Source organism: Leucopleurus acutus, assembly GCF_964270905.1.
Source record: "Leucopleurus acutus genome assembly, chromosome: 6".
Lineage (NCBI taxonomy): Eukaryota > Metazoa > Chordata > Mammalia > Artiodactyla > Delphinidae > Leucopleurus > Leucopleurus acutus.
This window is the reverse complement of record NC_139149.1, coordinates 116,346,301-116,366,359: the sequence shown is the minus strand read 5'-3', so window position 1 is coordinate 116,366,359 and position 20,059 is coordinate 116,346,301. Positions and strand designations below refer to the sequence as shown.

Genomic DNA, 20,059 nt, shown 5'->3' with positions numbered 1-20,059 from the left:
GTGGGAGTATAAAAATATGTATTCATATTTCCGTAAAGAAACAGAGAGATAAAGGAGAATCTAATAAAAGAGGCTGCCTACAGGGGCAAGAAGAAACAGGGCAGACGGGGATGAGAAGGGGGAGACCGCTCGGTGCAGACCTTTTGCACCACTTATTGATCCATGTTAATATATAATCTATTTCTTAAAAAAGCACTTTAAATAAAAATATGGAAGCCATATTTTTAAAATTATAGTTATGCCACATACAAAAATGTGGAATGACTAAGAATACGGATACGTGAGAGCAGTTAACGGTCATTTTCTTTTTTAAAAAGACATTTACACATAACACTGTCATTGGATGTCACGCCGGGCTCCGTGGGAACACGGCCCAGCCCTGCCGTCCACGCGGACCAGCCGGGCCTCGCCTCCACGGGCATCCCCTGAGGTCGCGCTGTGCTGGCTTCACCACGGAACGCCCCGGGGCGGGGGGCGTCTCCGCGCGCCCAGCGCATCCTGACTGCGGTGCCAGGAGTCCCGGGGTTCCTCCTGCCACTCTCCTCCAGGCAGGGTCTGCCTGGTCCCATCTTGCCGCGGCCCGGGGAGGTTCTCTGGGGCCTCTGTCCTGCCCGGTCAAGGTCATGCCAGCTGCACACAGCACAGACCCACCTCCTGCAGCTCCATCCAGATAGCTGGAAGGGCATCCAACAGGCCCCCTGCGATTCCCTTCAGGCAACATCAGCTCAGACGGGAGCGTTTGGGGAAGGCCCTGCAACAGTCATGAAGCCAAGACACACGTCCACGTCTCGCCCCGGGCAAGCAGAGGCCCTGTCACCTGTCTGCAGCGTGGACGCGTCACGAACGCCCCCTGACCTGCGGCAGAGCTGTGGCGACAGTGGGACCCACACGGCTCTCCTGTCGCTCAGAGGGGCCCCGTCACCCCTTCACGGCCATGTGTCACCACTCCTAGATATCAAATAGGGAGAGGGAGAAGGTCATTTGTCATCCAAACCAGAACCCTCCTGCAGGCGGGGAAGGGATGTATTAATAATTATGCCTCAAGAAAAGGCACGGCTGCCACCGTCCTGAGCAGATCAGGGCTATGGCTCCGCTCCCGGGGGTGCGCGTCGCGCCCCAAGTACAGGAGGGTGCAAGAGGCACCGCGCACCCGGCGTTCAGGCCGGGGTCCAGCAAGCGAGGCCCGCGATCGCCGGCCGCCGTCACCCGGCAAAGTGCTGGCTTTGACGGGGACCGTAAACGGCAGACCTAAGTGTTTTTTGGTTTGTTACGTCACGGCGACAGCAACGCTAAGAGCCTTTTCTGAGAATTGAACGGGAAGTCCGAGAGTGCAGTGAGGAACAGGACAGATGCTGTGAATTAGCCGACAGGCTGTGGCTGAACACTGGTGCGGGCTTAGCATCCTCTGAGCTGCCCTGACTCGCCGGCCGTGCGCCTGCGGGGTGTGCTGAGCCGGCGGTGCGGGGGCAGAGGGCGGGGCTACCGGGGAACCTCGCACACCGAGCGCACCCACCACACTGGCTCACAAAGCCCTGGTTGCGCCTCGGCTGGCCGGCACAGTCTCCGTGACTCAGGCCTTGACTTCCTTCGGAACCCCGCTTTCGGGTTTTTTTTTGGGGGGGCGGGGGGGTCTGCACCACGAAGTTTGTGGGATCTTAGTTCCCCGACCGGGGTCTGAACCCGCGCCCTCGGCAGTGCAAGTGCGGGGCCCTAACCACTGGACGGCCAGGGAAGTCCCTGAACCCCATTTTCTCACCAGAAAGACCAACTTGCTTGGTTTAAGAGGCCGATCATCAATCTGGAACTCAGCTCTAAACATGGACTTAAACACTAGTCTTACAGCTTAAAAAGCCATTTACATGTCTTTTCTCTCACTGAATTAAAATAATAAAAGTCCTTCCCAAACTCCTTTTATGAAAACACACATTAGCGGCAGAAGCGGACTCTTCCAGGGGCCTCCTGCCCTCTTGCAGAGCTTGTGTGAACCGTACTCACCCAAACACTGTTTAGGAAAACATGAGGCCTTTCGATTAGTGAAGTGCATCACAGGATAGAGGCGAACACAGCCCCGCCACGGCAAGAGCACATCCCGGGAGTGGACGGGCCTGGGGCTTCCTCCCAGCTCGGGCGGTGGGCTCCTGGGGGCAGGGAGGGCATGAGGAGCGAGGCGCTCTGCCCCTGCCCCCCTGGGAGCGGGCAGAAGACCCCGGAGCTGGGAGGGGGTCTGGGTCTGTGCGGAAACCGGTCCTTCAGGGCAGCCGCCTGAGCACAGGGTCCTGCGTGCAGCCTCATCCTGAACCCGATTCTTGTGGGAACTCAAGCAGACTGGTCGTCCTAAGCCTGTGACTGGTGACACCAAGCTGGTAAAGGTCCAGCCACCTCTCCTCTTGCTCGTGTGCCCCAGGGCTGCGCAAGTCAGCAGAAGACACATCCCGGTCAGTTCAGGGCAGCCTGGAAAAGAAGTCTGGGAATATTTCAGGGGCACTTGTCAACAGACTGAGAATTCCAGACCCCCACCCCCCAATCCTAAACTGCACTTATATTGTCACTAAATAACATCATCTGTCTTTACAGATTCCAGTTATCATTTTTTAAGTTGCTTATTAAGAAAAATAAGCATGAATGTCAAAGTAGAAAGCCTGAATTTTAGTCTTGTTATTTTTTTCAAAGGTTTATGTATTTCCTTTAAATATAAATATGTCGGCTCAACTTTTAATTTCTTTTTTTTTTTTTTTCTGTGGCCGCACCACACGGCATGCGGGATCTTAGTTCCCCCCACCAGGGATTGAACCCGTGCCCCCTGCGGTGGAAGTGCAGAGTCTTAACCACTGGACCGCCAGGGAAGTTGCTTAAATTAAAATTTCTGAAGTATGACTCCAGTACGTCTTGAAAACTTACAAGCCAAAGCAGAGAAAAACATTTAATAACCCCATTTGTGTATTCTATCAAAATAATAAATAACAGGATTTAATTCGTTTGTGATAAGATACACTAATAACTACATGCAGAGACTTTCTAAAACTTCCTGAATGGTCTTAAAATTTCTGATAAATGCTTACCTGCCATACGTAAGACTTCAATTTATACAGAAAAGGGGTGTCACAATGAGTGAAAATATACATTTCCCTGAACTTTCTTCAAAGAAAAACAAACTGCACACATTTGAAAACTAAAAAAAATCCAAATGCTTATAAATGCTTTTTTCCAGGTGTGAACTGAACTGCACAACCCATACACTGATAGAAAAAAAATCTGATGATTTTTAATGATTTATGTATAAAAGAAAAATAAATTTTATGATACAATTTGAGAGACTACTTCATACAAAATTTTACTCACAATGTATGTAATTTTTTGCAACACAAAATCTCTAGTCTTATGTACAAATTCATTAAAGGCAGACACCTTCACTTGAAGCAAAACAGGGTCCCTTTAGGATGGTGGCTGCCATCCAAGTCAGTGGAAAAGAGACTATGAGCACGTGAGGGCTGGGGACTGACACACCTGCCCGCCGGCAGGGCTGCATTAGTGGAGCCTCGCCAAACTGAATTTTACGGTAAACTACGGAAAGGAGAAGACGACCAATGTTTCATGACGGCAGATCTTAATAATCTGACCTTGAACTTACTCAGCTTCGAAAGTCATAGAACTACCTTTGTAACAGATTTATTTTGGAAATTACACTAAGAAAAACTTAACCGTGCCATTTGTGCTAGTCTTTTAAAGAAACAAAACTTTCTCGGGCAAATTCTAACACTTAAAATGGCCCTCCTTGGGTTACATAATAAATACAGTATCTAGAAATAAAAGTATCAGGACCCAGACCTTAAGACCCGTAAGTATGTCTCCAAACAGTGAAATCCTTTATACACAAATTGAAGACTTTAGTAAGTATTTACAATATTATATGCAGTGAAAAACTAAATATAAACCATGTTTAAAAAAAAAAACTTTTGCTTTAAAAAAAATTTCCAAAAAAACGCTAACATTAAAAAATTTTGCAAATCCATGTATCCTTTTAAGTCTTCCTTTTGCAGTTTTCCCTAAGCTACCTGTCTCTCAGGTGCACAGGTGCTTACACCTGTGCGAAGGAAAAGGCATGATGCCGATGCCTTGGAGAGCAAGCCCCTCTTCTGGAGAGAACGAGGCAAGTGACACAAGTGTGCACGTGGCGAAAACCCAGGGGCAAAATGTTAAAGAAAGTGAGGAAAGGGCCTGTGACAATCTCATGTCCAGATGATGTCCATGAAGGCCATACTCAAACCTCCTTTTTAAATGTATGAACTTTAAGGGCTGGAAATATAAGCAAAAGATAAAAGGGACCAGTAAGAAAATTACATAACATGTATGCAATTACAAAGAGGTTAAAAATTAAAGTTCACGCGTACCTTATAAAGATATGGGCCGAAATTAACCCTTTTCAAGTGGAAATGAGCTAAAAATATAATTCATTCATTTTCAGGCTTCATTGTATTTATGAAGCTCCTATCAAAATGTACAGCCATCTCACTCAGTGCCTGACTCACAGAAGTCCTGTCACTAGACTCAGAGTCTGAAATCACGGACGCCTGCATCCCTGGCTGCGCCAGCACCACTCACCTGCTGGCGAATCTGGCACAGAACTGAACAGCCTACGGGGGAAATACAAAGGACAGGCTTGTAAAGAAACTTTTCACACAGGCATTTGCAAGAGTTATTTATAACTAGCAAGTATTCTAGCGGAGGAAGGTAGGAACACATGGTCTTCACACACTGAATATGCCTCACGCTTGTAAAGCTCTGAAAATTAGTTGGATAACATTGTAAACTGTTCATTGTCTTCAAACGGAAACTTAAGGAGTAACGACGTGCAAACTGAGGACGGCCTTTAGTCTCCGAAACGTCTGCGCTTTCACCTTTTGGAACTCAGATGGATACTGTGCACCATTTTCTGAATTTTCTCTTCATTCCTCAGAATACTGGCCTTCACGGCACAGATCCTGTCCTGCTGGTCTCTGACCAGCTGCTCCAGCTCCGCCAGCTCCGCCTCCAAGGGCTCCAGGGCACAGTCTGTGATGCTGACGGAAAGCAAAGCCAGGGGCTCATAAATATCTTTCACATTTTACATTTGCTTCTTAATTCAAACAGTGGAAAACAACAAAAGGGGAATTAGTCATTGCATCCAAAGAAAAAGGGTAAAAACATAAACGTACTCTTTTAGAGTGAAAAATTAAAATACTTTCAAATTACAGTCACAAAGCTTTGGGGATTTCGATAAGATACATGAAAAATATGGTATCCAAACTGCAAAGTTTGCTGTCTGTTTTAATGTCTAAATCTCGTTTTTGAACACTGACTGCAGATCTTCTCTAACTGCTACAAAGAAATGCACGTCATGCTATGAACGAAAAAGAAAAAGAAACGTGTTTCCTTCGGGGGAGGAGGTAAGAAAGAGAGGGTCGAGGGGCCGTGGGCTCTCGGGAGCCCTCCCCCTGGGCTGCGGGCACACGTGGGCCCCGGGCCCCGCCCCCGCTCTCCCCCGCCCCGGCTCCCCACCCCCCACCCCAGCCCCCACCTCTGCTCCTTCTGCAGGGCCTCAGCATGCTGCCGGTTCTCGCTGTGCCACAGCTGCAACTCGTTCTGCATGGCGTCGACGTCCTCCTGGATGTAGTCCATGATCTTGCCCAGGGGAAGTGCGCTCCTGCACAGGGTCTGGATGGACACACGGAGCTTCTCTATCTCCTTGGAGACTATGTCCTTCTCCTTCTTCCACGCCGACTCAAAGACGAGCAGTTTCTCCTACAGTTAGTGGGAAGAGAATGAAGAGAGAGCAACAGCCTCACTCCTAAGGCAGGACAGGGACTAATAAGGGCGGAAGGGGCGTGGGCGTGGGGACGGTGCCAGTTCGGGACCCACCGGGCTATGGGACACTGCTTCATGCCTGTGACCGCAAGACTAGGTCACCAGTGGCCCGGGGTGCCAGGCCCTGTGTGAGCACGTCAGCAGCGCCCCGTAAGGCCCTGTCCCTGGAAGGCTGCCCGAGGGGCACATTTCTGTAGGGTAAGATTTTCATTTCCCAACTGGCCAGAAACTTACTGCCGCTGTTGTTACAAAAGCTCAGGCAGGGCCACCGATGATCTTCCCAAACCGTGTGGCGGGAAGGGGACCTGGCCCTGCATCTCACTCCTTGATGCACCACCCTCCCAGCTCAAACGACTCTGCAACCTGGCCTGCCAGGCCAGAGGAGGGCAGCCGCCAGCCGAGGGGAGGAGGGCCGCGAGGTGGAGAGAGGGAGGTGCGGTGTGCGGACGGAGGGCGCGGCCCTCGGCAGCACGGGGGCAGCAGGTGAGGTCGAGGAGGGCTGGCCTGGGCTGGCCGGTGCGGAGGCGACGGGGCCTGGGGCGGGCATCGAGGGTGCAGGGCTGGCGGGGGAGGGGCTAAGGCACAGCAGGTGAAGGAGGTGACGATGGAGGCGACCAGGGAGCTTCACGTAGTTTTGGCCAGGAGTTCTTGGGCTCTTGGACAAGAATATTTAATTCCCTTCATATGAGGTTTTACCACAGACGTCTCTGAACTGCAAAAACTGATGTAAGAATCAACAAGCAGTTTGGGTCGGGAAACCTTTCCTGGGGAAATGAACAATGTTTAGCAAGTCCCCCCTGGGTGCCCCCACTCCACACAGGCTGACTAAAGGTCCCTGCTTTACCCACTGACACCGAGTCAGATGCATTAGGTTATAATTAATCAACGTCTTGTTTTATTTTTAAACTTCTTGTATTAAGTTAGATAACCACTTGTGTCACTTCTAATTCCGGTTTCAGACCGTAGGCCCCAGGAGGGCAGGAACCCTGCATCTGGTCCATATAAGTGCTCCTTAAATATTTGCCAAATGAATAGATGAAGTGAGTAAGTAATTTCTGAGTCAAGATCCTAGCCTCACTACGTCCTGGCCTTTGGCAAACACACGGAAAGCCTTAACATAATGCCTGGCACATAGACAGTGTTAAGTACACAGGACTACAAATAAAAGGCCAAGCTCATAGAACTAATAAGTGAGCTCTGCAAGGCTGCGGGATACAAGATAAACATACGAAAATCAACTGTGTTTCTATTTACTGGCAGTGAACACACGGATACCAAAATTAAAAATACAATGCCATTTATAATTGCTCAAAAAAAAGAAATACTAGGTGTAAATCTAACCAAATATGTACAGAACTTGTATACTGAAAACTACACAATGTGGATGAAATAAATCAAAGGAGATCTAAAAAGAGAGAGCCATACCCTGTTCATCAATTGCAGGATTCAACATAGTAGAGATGTCAATTCTCCCCAAGCTGATACATAGGTTTAATACAATTCTTACCAAAATCCCAAATTCCCTGTAGACATGGACAGGATTATCCTAAAACTTATATAGAGAGGCAAAGGAACTGGCATAGCTAAAACATTTTGAAAAAGAAGAAATAAGAGGGAAGAATCAGGCTACCCAATTTCAGGACTTCCCAGATAGCGACAGTAATCAAGACAGGGTGGTACCGGCAGGATGGACACACAGATCAATGGAACAGAACAGAGAATCCAGAAACAGATGCTCACAAATATGCCCAGCTGATTTTTGACGAAGGTGCACAAGCAATCCAGTGGCGGAAACACAGCCAGTCAACATAAGGCACTGGAGCAACTGGACATCCACAGGGAAAAAAATAAACCTTGACCTAAGTCTCATATCTTGTACAAAAATTAACTCAAAATGGATCACAGACTTAAATGTAAAACAGAAAACTATAAAACTTCTACAAAAAAAGCTAGAAGAAAACCCTTGGGATTTAGGGCCAGGCAAAGAGTTCTGACTTGACACCGAAAGCATGGTCAATTAAAGGAAAACCTGATAAACTGGACTTCATCAGAATTAAAAACTGTCGCTGGGCAAGAAACCCTGTTGAGAGCATGCAAGAAAGCCTAGAGAGTGAGAGGACATATGTTCAAACCACAGACCTGGTGAAGGACTAGTACCTAGAACGTAAAAACTCCCAAAAGTCAACAGCAAAAAAAGCAAGCAATCAAATTAGAAAATGGACAAAAGAACAGACATTTCACCAAAGATGATATGCAGAAGGCCAACGAGCACGTGAAAAGATGTTCAAAATCATTACCTATTAAGGAAATGGGAATTAGAACCACCATGAGATAACACTCCACACCTATCAGAATGTTTAAAACAAAAAAAAGCGACCACACCAAATGCTGGGAAGGGTGCAGAGAAACTGGATCCCCCATTCACGGCTGGTGGGAATGTAAAGTGGTGCAGCTGCTCTGCAAAACCAGTCGGCAGTTTCTTTAAAAGCTAAACGTGCAGCCACCATACGACCCAGCAATTGTACTCCTGGGCACTGATCCCAGAGAAGAGAAGACATGTTCACACAAAAACCTGTATAGGTATGTTTACAGAAGCTGTATTCAAGGAGCCAAAAGCTGGACACAACCCAGATGCCCTTCAAGGAGTGAGTAGTTAAATAAACTATGCTCCATCTGTATCATGGAATACTACTTGGCAATAAAAAAGGAACGAACTGTTGATTCGCACAACAACCTGGACGGACCTTGAGAGAGTTACGCTGAGTGAAAAAAGCCAGTCTCAAAACTTACATGCTGCGGGCTTCCCTAGTGGCGCATTGGTTAAGAATCTGCCTGCCAATGCAGGGGACACGGGTTCGAGCCCTGGTCCGGGAAGATCCAATATGCTGCAGAGCAACTAAGCCCACGCGTCATAATTACTGAGCCTGCGCTCTAGAGCCTGTGAGCCACAATTACTGAGCCCATGTGCTGCAACTACTGAAGCCCGCGCGCCTAGAGCCCATGCTCCGCAACAAGAGAAGCCACCGCATGAGAAGCCTGCGCACCGCAACGAAGAGTAGCCCCCGCTCGCCACAACCAGAGAAAGCCCGCGTGCAGCAACGAACACCCAACACAGCCAAAAATAAATACAAATTTTAAAATTAAAAAAAAACAACTTACATGCTGCATGATTCCATTTATATAACACTCTTAAAATGATAAAACTATAAAAACGGAGAACAGATGAGTGGTTGCCAGGGGTTCAGGACGGGGTGGGGTGGAAGGTAGAGAATGGACTGTGGTTATACAAGGGCAACAAGAGGGATCCTTGTGATGCTGGAGATGTTGTATCTTGACTGTATCAAGGTCAGCATCCTGGGTGTCATACACTGCACTCAGTTTTGTAAGATGTTATCAGTGGGAAAAACTGAGTAAGGTGTCCCTGGGATCTCTCTATTATTTCTTACAACTGCCTTTGAATCTACAGTTATCTCAAAATAAGTTTAATTAAAGAAAAAAGGTAGTAGCTATAAAAATGCTTTTAAATTAAAATGCTAAATGACTAAAATGAATCAATACAATGACAAACGACTTCCCAGGAAAAACTGTCTTGTCTTTATTATATTGACTACTTACTTAGTTGAGACATTTAAAATTCTATTTAAGCCGACTCATAATGATTATTAAGTAATTCCTATGCATTTGGCATCATGTTGTCTCTAACCCAAAACTGTTTAGGGCACAGAACTTAGGATGGAGACTAACAGGCACAATGTCTTGCCAAACTGGCAAGTCCCAACGTGGATGAAGACAATAAGGGGTCATCTGTCAAAATCCTTCATGTTTCTGTGGCACAGAACCAAGCAGGATTGGGAACAGTAATCTTGCTTTTTTTTTTTTTTTTTTTTGCGGTACGCAGGCCTCTCACTGTCGTGGCCTCTCCCGTTGCGGAGCACAGGCTCCGGACGCGCAGGCTCAGCGGCCATGGCTCACGGGCCCAGCCGCTCCGCGGCACGTGGGATCTTCCCAGACCAGGGCACGAACCCGCGTCCCCTGCATCGGCAGGCAGACTCCCAACCACTGCGCCACCAGGGAAGCCCGGGAACACTAATCTTAAAGGTCATAATTCTAAGAGCCTCAGATGTTAAACAAGATACATGTGGGCTTGGATTATGGTAGTCGGGAGAGGCTTTGATTATTGCTGCAAAATATCAAAATTCTGGCATTTTTCAAACTTTCACTTAAAGTGGCAGGTGGGGTGGATAAGTCAAGCACTGATCATGTGCTTTGCAAGCACACTCCACTGACGACAGCCTCTGATTTACGCAGAGCTTCTACTGCTATATCAGCAACTTTCCAGACAAATACAACCATTAAAGCCCTTGTTTTATAGACTTTTAATATGTACGGTAGAATTGGAGAATCCACCACCATACTCACCATACAGGAATTAGTCACATGAAATATACTTAATTTTTGAAAACAGAAGAGCAGAAAGTAACAAAACTGTATCATGACCCAAAATAGCACCTAAAACCGCCTAGAACACAAGAGGGCCTGTGGGCGAGGCGCGAGCGGTCGGGAGCGTGTGCTCTGCAGGGCCCCAGCCGGTCCCAGCCCGCCTCACCGCCTCCCATCTTTACGGCCTTGGGAGCTTGACGTGACCTCTCTGTACCTCGGTTTCCTCACCATAAAACAGAAGTAATAATATTTACCCTGCAGGTCAGATTAAGTGGGGTAATATAAAATAAGCAGCTCAGTGCCTCGCACAGAGTAAGCCCTCAGTAAACGGTAACCATTATAAATTGATCCACCATGAGGGACGAAGCCGCAAGGCCTGCAGGGGGAGCAGGCGAGTCCCTGCTTCAGTGCGGGCGCCGCCGCTCCAGGCAAGGCGACAGGCTGACAGGTACGCTGCTGTACTGTCAACACCAACCGACAAGCTGTGTGCCCAGCTGCAGGCGGACAAGTTCTTTCACCAAAACATCATTTGCCTTCCTTCCTGACACATCCCCTTCCCCATCGCCACTTCATAAATAACCCAAACCATGAAATTAGCCCTTAAAAATCTTTACTGAAAGACTGCAGTGCTGAGCTCGGAGATCTGCAGCTCCTGCGTGTGGCTTGCCACGGGATCAGCTGCTACAGGTGACACAGAGGGGCAGCAGCTGTGTGTCGCGGGCACACACACCCGCCCGCCCTCCCGCCTGGCCGGCCCTCCGCCTGCCGCAGGCTGCATGCAGACTGTTTGCTCAGCTGGTAGCGTCTGGCCGGCCACTTCGCACGCGCGCTTCAGAAAAAGTGACTTTCCAAGAGTTTTCAGGTGAAGAGTTACTCCTGGGACTTAATATTATTTGCATTTACCACACACACACTTGTCCCCAGAACTGTGGGCATTTGTGTTTATAGTGCTTTTTAAATTTATAATGATTTATTATTATAAGTCATACACATAAAAACTGCTGACCTCCGAGATTTGTTTCTTTAAATTTCAATTACAATGCTTCAGGGCAAAAAAGTACTATTGTTAAAATAATGCTTGAAAGCCTGACCCTTAGATTCTGCTGGAAGTCTCTCAGAGCCGGATCTGGGGTACGACACTGCCCTCCACTCTGCCGCTGATCTGCGGGGTCACGGACACTCCCGAGCAGAGCTCTACCCTACATGAAGCCAACCCGATAAACAAAGGCCTGATTAATTGAGGGGGGGGGGTAATAAATCAAAGAGTGTGAGTATTTGCTTTAAGTAACATACTCGCCCATGACTTCAGGAAGCGATTTATATACAAACTGTCAAAAGTTCATTTTCTTCGTAAACCGAGGAATGCCTGCATCCAAGTTACATGAGAGAAGCAGAGACCCACAGAATAATGATTCCAAGCATCCTGTTCATCCAGAAATATTCCATCACCAAACTTCTCTGTAAACCACACATTCATTTCTAGTGTGGGTCAAACTGGTATCTTGAACGCACAGTAAAACAGTCTGGAATCAAACACTTTAACCTTTACACACACACAGAAAAGCACCTAAGACACAAATGAACGGTTTAACAAAATGATAAAGTGACACCTGCAGCCATCATCTGGGTGAGGAAAGCAAACCCTGCCAGGGTCCCCAAAGCCCAAGGTCACTGTCAGTCTGCCGTCCCTGGTGTTCGAGTCCCAGGTCTGCATGACGGGCTCTGCTGTTTGCTGACCCGTGTGCCTGTCCTATGTGCACGGGACAAATGGAATCACACATGTATCTGCACGTGTTGGACTCTGTTGCTCAGCGCTGTACTTGAGAATCAACCATGTAATTACGAGCACACGCGTTCTGTTCATCTGCATTGCTGAACGGTTATGTCATCATATGAATACACCATGATTTATCCAACCACCCCACTGCTGGTGGACACTTGGGTGATTCTTGGTCTGGGGCCATGACAAACAAGGCCACTCGGAACAACCTTATACATTTGTCCTAATACACACAGGCACACAGGCACAGGATTCTCCACGGCATGCAACAGGAAGTGGCACTGCTGGGTCAACGGGTACGTATGTCACACAGTTTTCCAAAGTGCTTGTACCAATTTACATCAAATATTTTTCACAAGCCAGTATTTTACTTCTGTGCATATACAAGAACATCGACTCCGATGGCATTTCCACAATCTGACAGCTGCAGGTGTAACTACTGAACACTGGCAGCAGAGAGAAAACCACCAGTCCAAGTCAGGGACACGCTGTTAAAAAAAAAAACCTCCCAGCTGGTAAAATCTGCTCGCTGCAGCCACTACGGATAAGAAATAAACACGAGCAGGAAGCTTTTAGAACGTATGCATGAGAAGCTATATAGTGTGAGGTTCACTGATGTCCTGCCTGTGCGACTGTCCACATAATCTTGGGCAAGATCACTCTTGTGCCTCAGTTTCCTAACCTAGAAAATGGGGATGACACCTATCTCATAAATTACTGGGAGGATTAAATGAAGTGATGTATGCAACTCCTTAGGGATAGTAAGTGCTCTATCAATGTCAGCTGTTGTTATAATTATATTGTCTACGACTGAGACTATCCGAAGGGTAAGCTGCTACAGGAGAAGAAATGCATATAAGGAACCACCTAGAACCTGGTGCAGAGAGAAATCAAAAGATCATTAAATGTTAGCTACTTCTACAAACATTAATGTCCTTGGAAAGGAACGAGGAACCCTCTCGGAAGGCCGGTGTGTAAGATAAGAGTACAGAGGTTTGGCGTGGGGTCACTGCGGCTGAAGCCAAAGGTTACTGCACGGAACAGAGAAGACGTACCTTCAGCCTGGCCTTTCAGACTGACATGAAAATGGAAAGGATTTAAAAAATCATCTTGTCACATGGAGGACTGACCATAATGACCCTAACAAAGCAGGCAACAGGGAAATGTAGAGCTCAGATCCCCAGCCACAGTGATCCCTTCTCTACTTAAAGTAATGAAAGTAAGTTAAGAATGTGACATTACTGGCCTAAACCTGGTCCTTTCAAACATTTTTATGGAAGGCTATTCTCATATATTTATGCTTTCAGAAAAACTTCAGAATATTCCCTGCCAAATTCCCAAACATCCATTGAATATTTACTGGAATTGCATTAAACTTACAAGTTAACTTGAGAGAAGTGACATCTCTATAATATTGAGTTTCCACCCAGAAACACAATGTCTCTCTCGACTTTTTCCAGACCTTTTATATTTCTTGGTAAAATTCTGTGGCTTCTCAGTACAGTTACTATAAATTCTTATTAAATGCACACATGCCTTGGAAACTTGCATTTTTGTTTCCAGTTCTGGATGGGGGACTTGATATACATTGTTTCCAACTGGTTATTGCTGACACATAGGAAAAGTACTGACTTCTGTGTATTTATTTTGTCACTGGCACCTTATAAATTTTTTAAATAGTTTTAACTTTTAGGGGGTTGATTGACTCGGTAGACTGCTGTCATCTTCAAATGATGGTGACCCTGTCTCCTTTCCAGAATTCAACCTCATTTCTTTTTGTACCAGTTAGACCCTCCAGAATATCTCAGCCAGGTTTCCCTTCACATCCTTGTTCCTGAATTCCACGGAAACACCTGCAGCCCCTCCCTGCTGTGTAGGTTGCTGACTGCTCGTTGCAGGTACTCTCCCTCCTGTGGCCAGAGGAACCTTCCTACCCCTCGTTCACTGCAAGCTTGTAGCAATAATGGATGTTGAATTTTATATGTGCCATTTATTCTTGAGAGACAACCCACTCACTAGTGATTTTACCTGAGACACAACACACTCACTAGTGATTTTATTTGGTTCAAGAATAATTTCTTGGTTAAATGTACCGTAAGTAAGCTAAGTTCAAAGGATGCTACAACGGCTGACTTGAATTTTTTTTAACTGAAACAACTGACTCTTTCCTGGATGTGGCAGCCCAAAAGAAGAAGAAACACTGACTATTAAAGAAAATGGACAAAAATATATTTATCCACTAGGGAATAGGGTTTCCATTCCTAGAGTGTATTCTATTTCACTATTAATCATATCATCAAATATATGCTTTAGAAAAAAATAAGATTAGGAATTCGTAACCATGAACCTTTATTTTTGTATTTCTTTATCTTTGTTTAAATCTCTAAAATTCATTCTAGCTAGAGATTTTTAGGATTCTGCAATTCTTCTAAGCTACAGCAAGTAGATTCTGCCCAAATAACAGAACTGAAACCGAACTAGGGAACAACTATAAACCAGAACAAAATGTCAGAGGCAACCATGCTCAGGAGATGAAGAAAGGCAGTAGACGGCTCAGAGCTGGACAGGAGGACGCTCGGGCAGCCAGCCCACTCTCGCTCCGCTCTCCACATGGGGACAATCTCCCAACCGCGGCACGGAGTAGGGGGCCGCCAAGCTTTGGAGACTCCACCACAAGGCAGCGGCTGTGCTGACTCTGCAGGCAGGGAGCCCTTGGAGAGGTCCAGCACACCACCAGAGCAAAACAAGCCAGTGTGGATGCACTGGAGAGGGAAAGAGAAACAGCCTGACTTCACCCATGGTGTCACTCCTCCCCGAGGTGGAGCAGCTTAGGGCCACGAGAGACCACCATGGCCTGTGACTTCCCCCGAGGGGACAGTGAGAGCGCCGGAGTGGGCACTCCGCTTCCCCAGCTGTGCGGGAAGCTGCCAAGGAGGCTCCTTTCTCTCTCGCCCCATCCAGCGCCGTGGGCTGCATGCCTGGGGGCTCGGAGTGGCTGGGAGAGTGGCAGGTAGCTACACTGATGCAGACCCTACTGCCCCCACCGCAGACTCCACCAACAAGTCCGCCTATACGAGCCGCTGGGGACGCCTCACCTACGGAGCCCCAGCTGGCCCATGGGTGCCCCCCAGCGCTCAGCGTGCCTCACCCACACGTACTCCCACCCTGCGGCCACTCCTGTGTGTGATCCCCACATGGTGAGAGCAAGCTCTGACGGACGGCTACTGAGCACGAGCAGAGAGCCAGCCTGAGTCTGTGGAGGGAGACACCACAACCTTCAGCTTGAGCTCCGCTCCTGGGAAAAGGAACAGAGGCTGTCATCACCCAGCCGGGAGCCACGGGGCAGAGAGACGGCACAGAAGCTGAGGAATTCTGCTGGAGGAGGGAGCGAGAAACGGGAAGAAACATGGGGCGAGCGCACGCATAGGAGATGAGGAAGCCTCAGAATCCCTAGCAGGGCTGGTGGAAATCGCTATCACCCAACGCCAGTCAGTAAAGACTGGAGGAGGTGGCTGCTACTTCAAACGTGAAGACAGCAACACAAGACTCAAGCAACAAGGGGCTTCCTGGTGGCACAGTGGTTGAGAATCTACCTGCCAATGCAGGGGACGTGGGTTTGAGCTCTGGTCTGGAAAGATCCCACATGCTGCAGAGCAGCTAAGCCCGTGCGCTGCAACTACCGAGCCTGCGATCTGGAGCCCGCAAGCCACAGCTACTGAGCTCACATGCCACAACTACCGAAGCCCACACACCTAGAGCCCATGCTCCACAACAAGAGGAGCCACCGCAATGAGAAGCCGCACACCGCAACAAAGAGTGGCCCCTGCCCACTGCAACTAGAGAAAGCCTGCGTGCAGCAACAAAGACCCAACACAGCCAAAAATAAGTAAATAAGATAAATAAATTTAAAAAAAAAGACTCAAGGAACATGAAAAATCAAGAAAACATGACACCACCAATACTCTTCCAGTAACCAATACTAAACACATGGAGAGCTCCAATTTACCTGATAAAGAACCCAAAATAGCTATTTTAAGGACGTTCGATGAGCTGCAAGGAAACACAGACAGTTCAACAAATCAGGAAAATAACATAGGAAAACAAATAAGTTTAACAGAGAGATAGAAACAGAAGTTCTGGAGCTGAATAACACAACCAATGAAATGAAAAATGTGACGAGAGCATCAGCAACAGAACGGTTCAAGCGGAAGAAGAATCTGTGGCGTAGAAGACAAGACCTTCAAAATGACCCTGTCTGGGGGGAAGCATGCGTGAAAAAGAGTGAGGAAAGCCTACGTGATCAACGGGCACCATCAAGGGAAGCAATCTACAAAGCACTTGACTCCCAGAAGAAAAGAGGGAGAAAGGGGCAGAAAGCTTATTGAGAGAAAAAACGGCTGAGAACTTTCCAAATCTGGAAGAAGATTTGGACATCCAAGTTCACGAAGCTCACAGTTCATCACCAAACTTCACCTAAGGAGATCCTCTCCAAGACACACATAATGAAACGGTCAAAAATCAAAGACAAGAAGAGACTCTTAAAGCAGCAAGAGAAAAGCAGCCTGCAACTTCCAGCTGTCCCCATAAAGCAATCTGCAGATCTGCCAGCAGAAACCTTACAGGCCAGAAAAGAGGGGGACAAAATATTCAAAGAGATGAAGGAAAAAACTGCCAACCAAGAATACTCTATCCAGCAAAGCTGTCCTTCAGAAATGAAGGAGAGATAAGACTTTCTCAGATAAACAAAAGCTGAGGGAGTTCATCACCACTAGATCTGCCTTATAAGAAATGCTGAAAGGAGTTCTTCAGGCTGAAACTAAAGGACACTAATTAGTAACATGAAAACATGAAAATATACAATACACTGGTGAAGATAAGTATACTGTCAAATTCAAAATACTCTAATACTGGCCTCTTGCCTTCGAAGATGGCCCACACTCTGCCTACGGAGTGTGTATCTCCCTGAATAAACCTGCTTTCGCTTTAAAAATAAATAGATAGATAAATAGGTGCATGTATACATGTAATTATTTTTCTTGAAATGTAGTATTAACCAAATTTAAAACATTTCATCTGAAACAAAATGCTGATCTTGAAGGAAGCAATCTCAAGATGGGACCTCATAGTTCTTATGTCATGACATATAGTTACTCTTAGATTTATGGCTGTTAAATAAGAAGCCATAAAGTCTCAAAAATAGCCTATTTGTTAACTGTAGACAATCCCGTGTAAATCTTGCTTTCTAAAGTGTCACAGACAGAGAAGAAATGTCACAAAGCCTTATCCATGTCTAGCGTTTCTGCTAAAGCCAAACGAAACAACAACAACAACAAAACTCTAGTACTGTAATGTGATGGAGGTATTAACCACTTAACTCTAGTATAAAGGTTCGAGGAAAAAAGTATTAAAAATAACTAAAGCTACAATAATTTGTTAATAAATACACAATATAAAAAGAGGTAGATCACAATATCAAAAACATAAGGGGGAGTAAAAGGGTAGAGTTTTTGTATGCAATTGAAGTTAAGCTGTTATCAGTGTAAAACAGACTGTTATATCTGTAAGATGTTTTATGTAAGCCTCAGAAAAAAACAAAGCAAAAAAAAAAAAAAAACGAAAAAAAAAGCAGAGCAAAAACCTACAGTAGATACACAAAAGACAAAGAGAAGAGAATCAAGGCACACCACTATGGAAAATCATGAATTCACAAAGGCAGGCAGAAAGAGAAGAAAGGAACATGGGAATCAGAAAACAGCCAGAAAACAACAGGATGGCATTAGTAAGTCCTTACTTATTGTAATTACTCTACATGTAAATGGATTAAATCCTCCAAGCAAAAAGCACAGAGCGAACCCAGCAATTCCACTTCTGGGAACATATCTGAAGAAAATGAAAGCACCATGTCAAAGAGCCATCTGCAGCCCCACGTTTATTGTAGCTCTATTCACAATAGCAAAGACGTGGAAACAACCTAAGTGTCCATCAACAGATGAATGGATAAAGAAGTTGTGGGATGGATGGATAGATAGTTATACACAGTGGAATATTATTCACCCACACAAAGGGAAGAAATCCTACCATTTGCAACAACACAGGTAGACCCTGGGGCATTATGCTAAGGGAAATACATCAGGCGGAGAAAGACAAATACAGTATGATGGGGGTAAGGGGAGAAGGAACTGGAGGAAGGTGGTCAAAAGGTACGAACTTCCAGTTATAAGACAAATAAGTACTGGGAATGTGATGTACAACACGATGGTTATAGCTAACACTGCTGTACGGTATATATGAAAGTTGTTAGGAGAATAGATCCTAAGAGTTCTCATCACAATGAAAAAATTCCTTTTTTTTTTTATCTATAAGAGATGATGGATGTTAGCTAACTTGTTATGGCAACCATTCCACGATATATTTAAATCAAATCATTACGCTGTACACCTTAAAAGTACACAGGGCTATATGTCGATTATATTTCAATAAAACTGGGAGAAAGAAGGCATAGAGTGGCTGGAAGGATAAAAAAAAAAAAACAAGACTCAAGTACCTGTTGCCTGCAAGAGACTCACTTCATCTTTAAAGATACACATAGGCTAAAAGTGAAGGGATAGAAAAAGATATTTCACAAAATTAGAAACCAAAAGAGAGCAGGGGTATCTATACTTGTATCAGACAAAATAGAGTTCAAGCCAAAAACTCTAAGAAGAGACAAAAAAGGTCATTATATATACTGATAAAGGGGTCAATTCATCAAGAGTTTAAAACAACCATAAATATATATGCATATATATGCATTATAAATATATATGCACCCAACATCAGCACACCTAGGTATACTAAGCAAATACTAATAGGAGAGAGGAAGATAAACTCTTGGGCTCAAGCTGCCCCATCTGACCTAGAAGTTCCATGGAAACAGAATTCTGAAAAAGTATCAAGCCTCCTACTGAGTCCCGTCATCAAGGCAAGAAAACCAGTGGCCATTCTGTAAAGAGGACGGATGGCTCTGGGAGTACCCTCAGACGACCAGACCGGAGGCGCCAGGCTCAACAGACGGAGAAAACTGGTATCAAGCACTCAGAGGAACTTAAATCTAAGAAGACATTCCCAGGAAGGACCCTTGCTTTCCATCCAAGGCATCTCCATGGCATCTCCATGGCTATAGCATTCACATTTAAGCATCAACTAATACATCTTCAGGGACATCAAAGTTATTAATATCCTTTTATGTCATTTTTATTACATTTCACATTCCTCTCGTCTTTTTACAAGTCTGTATTTGTTATTTAGATTTCTCAGGAGCTCAAGATTAAAAAGGTGTGTGCAGGCATTTTTTGTAAAATATTGTTAGGATGATCTCACCTTGGGGAAGCGGGGAGAGCCATGGGGTGAGTAAGCTTGGAGTGGCTAGGCTCATGCAAGCCAGGGCCAACAAGAAACAGTCCCTGCTCCTGAAACAGCAACCTGGGCAGATGCACCGGCGAGGAACAGGCCCCACTCCCTGCATGTCAGCAAGAGGAAGAAGCTATAACTAGAGCACACAGGCCACCAGGCAGGAGGTAGTGCATGTTCCCTATTGGTTAGGACGATGCTTTTAGATCTGCCTCAAGTCCATAGCTCCATGGCCCCCCCACCCAAATGAGCCAGGTCCAAGAAGGCCACTGCTACCACCCAGGGATGGAGGGAGTGGACAGGCTCTTTCCTCCCCGAGCACTGACCCCAGGTCTTCTAAGGGTTTAATGGGATCAGCCCTTGTGCACAGGAACCAGAAGTGGAGGCTAAGCAACTCCTACCTCATCCCTCCAGGGGTCAGCGACCACCTGGCGCAGAAGCTTGAAGGCACCGTCTCATTCCTGGCTGTGCATCAGAATCACCTGCGGAAGTTTTTAAACATACGCACACCAGGATCCTGCCCTTAGACTGACCTATGGGTGTGGGGCAGACCCAGCACCAACATTTAACAAGACCCTTTGCACAGGGCTAATGCACAGACTGTTTGAG

General features: G+C 46.2%; 1 protein-coding gene across 1 annotated transcript in view; it reads right to left on the bottom strand.

The window, feature by feature from the left end:
- Window positions 1–2,462: 2,462 nt before the first annotated feature.
- Window positions 2,463–20,059, bottom strand: part of TRAF3IP1 (TRAF3 interacting protein 1) — a 66,565-nt gene continuing 48,968 nt past the window's right edge. The window contains exons 15-16 of the mRNA XM_082840883.1: window positions 5,555–5,778; window positions 2,463–5,057 (exon numbers count right to left, since the gene is read on the bottom strand). Of these exons, the coding sequence (XP_082697009.1) occupies window positions 4,892–5,057; window positions 5,555–5,778 (390 nt within the window). The 3' untranslated portion in view covers window positions 2,463–4,891. The remainder of the gene's footprint in view (window positions 5,058–5,554; window positions 5,779–20,059) is intronic.